The sequence below is a fragment of the Arachis hypogaea genome, chromosome 6 (genome assembly GCF_003086295.3).
Source record: "Arachis hypogaea cultivar Tifrunner chromosome 6, arahy.Tifrunner.gnm2.J5K5, whole genome shotgun sequence".
NCBI lineage: Eukaryota > Viridiplantae > Streptophyta > Magnoliopsida > Fabales > Fabaceae > Arachis > Arachis hypogaea.
This window is the reverse complement of record NC_092041.1, coordinates 25,098,395-25,107,364: the sequence shown is the minus strand read 5'-3', so window position 1 is coordinate 25,107,364 and position 8,970 is coordinate 25,098,395. Positions and strand designations below refer to the sequence as shown.

Here is an 8,970-nt window from a genome sequence, read left to right as displayed (position 1 = left end):
TCATTAATGAAATACTTGATTTCATCTGTTGTTACACGCCAAAACTTGCAAAATTTGAATATAATTTTTCTTTTGGGATCAGATATGCCATCACCACTAGAAGAAGCAAATCAGTTGGTATTGTAATAGTGGTAGAAGGATTGAGTTCTAATTTATAGATAATGGCACCTAATTATCACTTGGACAAATGAAGGAGCACAAGTTGATTGAGGTATAAAAATATAAATATTTTATACGCTATATATTTTAATAAATAAAATATTTAAATAAAAAAATTTTAAATTAAAAGCTCGATTTATTTAATATACGAGGTTTAATTTAAACTCAAGTTTAACTCCCAAAATATGAAAAAGTTTGTTTGAAAATCTATAAATTAAAAATTTAGAATTCATTCAAAAATTAAATTTTTTATTTTGAAATAAATAAAAAAGAATAATTTGAATTTTTTTAAAAAATTCTAATTCATACTTTTTTATTTATAGATCAAACCAAAAAAAGTCTGATTTTAAAATTAATTTTCACATCAAATAAGTTTAATATGTTAAATGTTCAAAATATTTTTATTTATATATTTTGATAATAAGTGAATATTTAATAAATAATTTTGTTTCAAGACAAAATTGTAAAAGAAAAAAAATTAACTTAAATAAGAGTTATTCTAAATTAAAGAATTGAATTTTATTTTATTAATATAATAAAATAATTTTAAATTATGAAATTAAATCTAAACAAGTTATCTAAATAAAATATTTGGAAATCAATATTGTCAGAATATAATTTTTGAACATTGTGCTGTAATGATTCTAAATTGCACGAAAATTATAATAAGATATAGTGATTTACGTTAAGACACATGTGAGGAGAAATCGTTACCTCTAGAGCAGATTTATCATTTGTGAACGAACTCAACAAAAAAAATCTACGGAAAAACTAAGAACACTTTCTTCACAGATGGCACATTGCAGAAACTGCGTATTCCTATAACAGTTTATATGTCTCTATATAGTTAGGAATTAACACTACTCTATATATATAAAGAAAAAAATTTGTATATATATATATATATATATATTAGTATATTAGTCTATTATAAGAATTAAAATATTTATATATATATATAGGTATATTAGTATATTATAAAAAAAATGTATACATATTGGTATATTATAAAAAAAAATTGAATTAAAATAAATTATGCATCGAAGAGAAACTAATTTTAAATATATGAAGTAATTTGTATATATATTGGTATATTATATGATAATGAGTATTATATATGTACTCATTATCGTATAAAAAATATTTTGAGTATTTTGGTATTTTAAATGTTTTAATAATTTTAACTATTGATTTTAATTATATATATTATAATTGAGATGAATAATTAAAATTATTATAATATTTGAAATATTTTTTGTTCATATTTTGTTTTTAGAGATAACAGGCCTAATAAAAATTAAAAAGTCCAATTTTAAAGAGGTCGGACATCCACAAAGGAGTTCACTTTACTTGACTAAGCAAGTAACTGTCTCTGTAAAAGTTTTCATCCTATCTGTATTTTTTTTTTCAAAAAGATAGATTCCAACAAATTCTAAGATTAAAGGAACGATTATCTATCAATAAAAATAGAATTATCCTACAAAGATGATCACTAAATCTACTATAAATACACTGACGCCCCAAATATAATAATTCACGTAGGAATTCACTAAAAACCTGTTTAAAGTCTTTGTTACCTTAAGCATCTCTTGCGAGTATCACTCTCATCTCTTTACTAGAAATTTGGACGCTTCGACATCTATTATAAAAGGGACTTATATTTTACGTTCAGACCCAAATCAACTTTTCAGGTAATTTTCGAAACACTTTTTATAATATAGAATAAAATAATTATGAAATTAAAGAAAGAAATAAAAAATATTAATTTGGAACATAAATAATGTATAAGAAAATGAGATAAAATAAACTATATAAATTTATTATATGATAGTGATGATATTATAGGATAACATAATGATCAAATACAAAATATAAATTGAATTGAAATGATACAAGCAAAAAATATAGATTGAATTGGAATGATACAAACAAAAAAAGAAAAGAGAAGGAATATAATTGAATTTAAAATATATGAATTAATTATTAATTATTATAGTGATATATATTATATACTTATATATATAGTACTGTTAATTGGTAACTACATAGACACATATAAATTGTTATAGGGATACTGCGATTTTTACCATGTGCCATTTACGAAGATATAGCTATTTGTTGAGTTTGTCCAGAAATCGCTGCTTCTGTAGTGATTGACTTGTAGGAGTGGTAATGGAATAGGTAGGAGTGAATTCCGTCTCGTTATATAACAACTCACATAGAATTCGTTATGCTTCTATTTGCGGGTAATAAAATATTAAATCTTAATCTGTCCATGCGGGTACTCGCCTCATTCCTATTGCCTTTGTAATTATTAAAATTCAATAAATAAATTAAATTTCAAAATTTATATAACGATCATTACATACATAACATAAATTAAAATAAAAATTTAAATATAATACAATATTATTAATCATTTACTAATTATTTTACATATATTTTATATACAATGGAGCGGATAGGGCAGGTATTACCTAAATCCAACCCCATCCAACCATTTCTCCACTAAAAACCCGCCCCAGTACAGAACGGATAATTACCCACTCCGAGCGGATAAGGTTGGATAGATACCCACAGATTCGGGTGGTATTGCCGTTCCTATTTGCTTGGAGTTCAGAATTCTTTATATCCTCTTACAATTTTTATAAAAATATAAGTTATATTTGCGTCTATAATTTTTAAAAGTTATATTTTTGTAATATTAATTTTCAAACATTTTATTTAAATAATTTGCCTATTAAATCTCAAATAAAAATAAATTCTATTTGTAAAAGAATTTTTTTTTCTCTTCTTCATATAGTTTTCAAACAAACTTAACATTAAATTTGACTCCATTAACTAATCAAACTCGAGTTAATTGAAGACTTCTATTTGACGCACTACTAAGCACTAACCGCTTGATAGGATCCTAAGCATTATCATGTTTTATCGGAAAAATCAAATCAAAACAAAATTTTTTAAAAAAGGAAATGGAAAGAATTTTTTTTACCCTAAACACAGTCACACAGAATCGAAAAGCCAGGCCCATTTACAAGACTCCACCATAATTCGACACGTCAACAGCTTACAAAGTACGAGGAGGGAAGGAAGGGTATATCCGTAATTCCATCGGTATGAAAACTTCTGGACCTTGTCCGGTCCAAACCCTAACCCGACCTCAATCTTCTTCCCGGAAACGCACCCACCTCCTCCTCTTCCCTCGTCGTATGCGAAATCTCTTACTTTTCACCAAACAGAACCCTAATATCTGCCCCACTCCCCAATTCAAAATTGAAGGGCAATAGTTTATTTTCATTTATTTGATGCCGATCAGAGATGCCGCCTAAGCAGCAATCTAAAGCTGATTTAGCGAAGAAGCAGAAGATCGTAGAGGACAAAACCTTCGGTCTCAAAAACAAGAACAAGAGCAAAAATGTTCAGAAATATGTTCAGAACCTCAAGCAATCCGTACAACCAAAACCCGATCCTTCCAAAACCGCTGCCAAGGTACTCAATTTCCTGTTTTTTTCAGCTCCAACTTATTTTTTCTTCACTTTTTTTTAAAAGTTTTTGTTATGTGTTAATTGCAATGGGTATTGTTTGATGATTACAGAAAAAGAAGGAGGAAGAGAAGGCCAAGGACAAGGAGCTGAATGAATTGTTCAAGATAGCTGTTACCCAACCCAAAGTCCCTGTTGGTAATTTTCTCTTTATTTTGAATAATAACTTCATTATTACTGTTGATATTTACTTTCTGGGTTTATTCAGTATTGGATGAATCTAATATTTGAATTTTTTTCATATGAGCAGGTGTTGATCCTAAGTCCATATTGTGTGAGTTTTTCAAGGTTGGACAATGTGCTAAGGGCTTCAAGTGCAAGTTCTCGCATGACTTGAATGTTCAGAGGAAAGGGGAAAAGATTGACATCTATAGTGATAAGCGTGACCAGGGTACTCTACCAAAGTTCAATGTTGATATTCATTTGCTTATTGTTTTGGTTTGATGGCTTCTCAATTCTTATTAACTTCTTGTTGGTTCTCATTTCTTCAGAAGACACGATGGAGGATTGGGATCAAGAGACTTTGGAGAAGGTAGTGGAGTCGAAGAAAACTGAATACAATCAGAACAAACCAACTGATATTGTAAGTTTCATTTCATTCGTTGGAAACTTGGAATTATCCGTGTGATTTGGGTTCATGGAGGGGGTGTCTTTTAGCATATTGATGATGGTGCTTGTGTCCTACTTGAACCGGTCATTTGGATCATGAAGGTCAATGTGGCCATTAATGCTATTTGTGTTCTCTGTTTAGGTATGTAAATACTTTTTGGATGCAGTGGAGAAGAAGCAATATGGTTGGTTTTGGGTCTGTCCCAATGGTGGTAAGAATTGCCACTATAGACATGCCCTTCCCCCGGGATATGTTTTAAAATCTCAAATGAAGGCTTTGTTAGAGGAAGAAAGAGAAAAACTAACAATTGAAGAGGAGATAGAAAATCAGGTGAAAATGTTTTTCTACAATGAGCTATGTCACTTAATTGTTTGCATTAGGTTATCTAACATAAGGTTTTATCATGGTTTAGCGTGCTAAAGTGGCAACTACAACTCCTATGACTCCTGAATTATTCATGCAATGGAAGAAGAAGAAAATAGAAGAAAGAGATGCCAATTTGGCTTTACAGCAAGCTGAGAGGGCCAAGAATGACCGTATGAGGTACATTCCTCTTTTTTTTTTCTTTTTCTTTTTCTTAATCAATACAACAGTGAATAGGTGCTGCATGCTCAACATATTTGAAAAGGAGGTTACTATTGATTACAATGGTTGATGATCTTTATGCTTGGTTGTTTTGCACTATCATGTTATATTGTTTCCCTTTCCTTTCGCAGTGGTCGTGAGCTATTTTTGGCAGATGCTAGCGTGTTTGTGGATGATGCTGAAGCATATGAGAAGTATCAAAGGGAACCAGAATCCGATGACTCTGAACAGAAGGTACAGTTTTTGTTCATATACTTCTCTCCACAATTTGGTTGTCTTATCCTATGTGTATATATGAAATTTGAGATGCATCCAGTTGAATGCAAGACTCTCCATATTATGTTGGGCATTCGTTCTATTAGTGTGAAAAATATTATGTTTGACATCTAACCTCTTTGATTCTCAGGCCAGCATACTTTTTCGTATTCTATAGGGGAAATATTGACTTTGTTGTGTGAGGAATAAGAAAAACTAAGTTAACCCATTGATTAAATTGGATGGATAAGATTAAATTCATATTAACATGACTTTTCGCTTAAAGCTCACCATCTTCCTTAACCTATCTTCCTACTTGCTATCATATATGGCCTCATTTACTGAATGTTTTGTTACCCACGGGGTGTTTTCTTTGTCATGTGTTTCCATTTGTGTTTGTGTGTGTGGCTTTTTTTGGGGGGGGGGGGTGTAGAGCTTCCAAATGTGCAGTCATCAAAGTCCTGTAGTAGTCGTTCTCTTCCAAAGTCTTGGCTAATATTTTGAAGTAAGGATATAACTGACATTAAGGAGGTCTATACGGTGGGAATTATACCAGCTTTGAAATATATTTTTGGTTGTGTATGGTTCTACTATCACCAATTTGTGTTCACTACCAAAAGGAATTTACGCCGTTGTAAGGCTTTTATGTACGGTTCAAACATTTTAAAATGATTTGGAAGGTGTGGTGGATATTGAGGGAAAAGTGGACTGCTAATGTGCTATTCCGTTGGTGGTGGGGCTATTGAGCTTGGATTGCATGAGGAGTTGGGGAGGTGGGTGGGGGAGAGAGGGTGAACTTTCAACAACGACGACGACAAAGTCTTGTCCCACTAGATGGGTCGGCTACATGGATGAAACGCTATTGAGCTCTATCATGTATCATGTCTACAGCGAGACTGTTTACATGTAGATCTCGTTTGACCACCTCATGGATGGTTTTTTTAGGTTTTCCTCTGCTTTTCATTCCTTGTCCATCTTCCATTTCATCCACCCTCCTTACTGGGTGTTTTGTCGGTCTTTCTCTCATATGTCCAAACTGCCTGAGACGCGATTTTACCATCTTTTTCCCAATAGGTGCTATTCCAACTCTCTCTTATATCTTCGTTTCTTATTCTATCCAATCGCATATAACCATTCATTTATCTTTACCATCTTCATTTCTGTTACACTTAACTTATGTTTGTGCTCCTCTTTGGCCAACCAAAACTCTGTATCATAAAGCATAGCCGGTCTGATAGCAGTGCGATATAATTTACTTTTAAGTTTTAAATGTACTTTTTTGTTACATATGAAACTAGACGCACTCGGTCATTTTGACTAACTTGCTTGGATCCTATGATTTACATCCTGTTCAATCCTCCATTATCCTGTATGATGTACCTAAGATACTTAAAAGGTTTAATTACTCTGTTTGTTCCTATAGTTTTGCAAAATTTTTAATTAGGTTCCTGTACTTATTTTCTTTAATTAAGTTCTTCCACCAATTTTTTTTAATTAGGTCTCTACACTTTTTTTTCTTTTATTTGGATCTTTGCACCATTTTTTTAGTTGGGTCTCTATAAAATTAAATCTATAAAATTAAGTCAGTTACTGCTAAGAGGGACCTAATTGAAAAAAAAATTTGGTGCAGGAACTCAATTAAAAGGAAAAAGAGTATAGGGACCTAATTGAAAATTTCGCGAAACTATAGAGACCAACAGAGTAATTAAACCTACTTAAAATTTTTAACTTTTCGTATGTTGTTTTCTCCAATCTTCACTTTTGTATTAGGGTTTTTCCTTCTATATATTCCGTCTTGCTACGGTTTATGCACAAACTATACACTTCTAGAGTTTCTTTCTATAAATCCTTTGAATCTCCCATAAGGATGATATTATCAACAAAAAGTATGCACCATGACACATGCTCTTGGATATGCTTTGTGAGTACCTTCCAAAACTAATGTGAAAAAGTATGAGCTTATGGATAATTTCTGGTGTAATCTTATACCAATAAGAAATTTTTCTGTCATACCACTTTGATTCTTCACACTATTTGTAGTCACATCATACATGTCTTTAATTGTAGAAATATATGGGATTCTTATTCTCTTCTTTTTCAAAACATTCTATAAGACCTTCTTTGGCACCCTATCATACGTTTTTTCCAAATCAATAAACACCATACATAGATCTCTTTTATTACTATGATACCTCTCCATCTTTCTTAACAGGTATGTAGCTTCAATGGTGGATCTTTCTGATATAAAACCAAATTGATTTTCTATTAGTTGTGTCTCTCGTCTTAGTTTCTGTTCTATCACCATTTCCCATAACTTCATGGTATGACTCATGAGCTTGATCCTTCTATCGTTTTTGCAACTCTGTATATCCTCTTTATTCTTGTAGATAGGTATCAATGTGGCCTTTTTCCACTCATCTGGCATCTTCTTTCAGTAAGAAGATTTAATCTCAGCCATGCTATTTAACTTTTTGGCCAAGGTTATTTTTCTCATTTCGCATATAAGAATCATTCTCACCTAATACATTATACATCTGATACATGTGTGTGAGTTTTCTATCATTACAACTTGATTTAAAAAAATTGCTTTTACAAGTTTTATATTTCAATCTGTATTTTCTGGGTCCAATAGAAATTTGGTTATGATCGAGTTTTCATGGTAGGGTGTGCCTTGCACCTTCCATAAACCCTCAAACTCCCTGACAACGACTGGTTACATCTACCTTACCTAAATTGTCAAGTTAGACCATTGTGCTGCTTTCTAGTTGGTACACGAGTGACTAATTTTGGCCCTAAAAAAAAATTTCAATTTTCAACAAAAAGGCCCCTCAAAAGGAAGAAATGGCGATTTAACCCTTCAAAGATTATCACACTTGCGCTCCCTTACTTTATTGAATGCATGGTTAAACAATATGCTTAAGTATTGTTGTGTAACATATTAACTTGATTACTATGTAATTCATTTTGTCAATTGTTGGGATCAACTTTAGGTCAATGGGAATGCTGCTCAAGACGGTCCCAGCACGTCCACAGTTAGTGTTGATGCTGAGGATACTGATGTTGATGTGGATGACGACGACGATGATGAACTGGACATGGATGAGTTGAATGAATTGGAAGCAAGCTTATCAAGGACATCAATCCAAATAAAGGAGTAAGGAGCTGAAGTATAATTCTTAGAATTTGGTCATAACACCTTGAATGTGATATTTTCATGCCTCTGGTGCCTGATAGAGCATTTACCTGTAGCCATTACCTTCTGTCGCCCTTTGAGGAAGTCTTTTGAATGAAGCCTTTGATGATAATGAAATTGTTGTTCTCTACTCTACTTTTGGTATGAATAATTTCCATTGCCATATAATTGAGCTCCATGTAGTTTAGATCTCTCATTGGTTCTATTAACTATTCTCTGGTTTGAACACAAGGTATTTGGCAGATCTTGCCTAGTTTTGTTCTTGAGAGTTACTCTTTGTTAGGGACCTTCCAATTTTATTTTACGCATGCAACTGAAACATACATATCTGTGGTTTGTGTGTGGGATGTTCAATTCCAACGTGCTTCGCTTTCTATACAATAACGTGATTAACCTAAATGGTTAATTCGTCAAATTACAAGATATAAGAAGAAAAACCTGCGGTGGATCTCATTAATCGTCTGATTAATGGCTTGGATGATTGCATGTTCTTTGCTCGTGTTCTAATTTGTAGGTTGCCGTTCCAGTTGAAGCTCCCAACATTTTGTCTACCTATTGAAATCCATGATGGTGTTTAAAGAGGAGAAAGAACAAGGAATAAAAGGAAACCATCATATATTTCTAAT

At 31.9% G+C, this 8,970-nt stretch overlaps 1 protein-coding gene across 1 annotated transcript; it reads left to right on the top strand.

The window, feature by feature from the left end:
• The first annotated feature begins 3,084 nt into the window (after window positions 1-3,084).
• Window positions 3,085-8,512, top strand: LOC112696487 (zinc finger CCCH domain-containing protein 11). Its single transcript, XM_025749285.3, has 8 exons — window positions 3,085-3,648; window positions 3,755-3,839; window positions 3,952-4,092; window positions 4,193-4,284; window positions 4,453-4,641; window positions 4,724-4,854; window positions 5,028-5,130; window positions 8,142-8,512. The coding sequence occupies exons 1-8, from the start codon at window positions 3,478-3,480 to the stop codon at window positions 8,307-8,309; spliced, it is 1,080 nt and encodes a 359-aa protein (XP_025605070.1). The 5' UTR covers window positions 3,085-3,477; the 3' UTR covers window positions 8,310-8,512.
• Window positions 8,513-8,970: the final 458 nt, after the last annotated feature.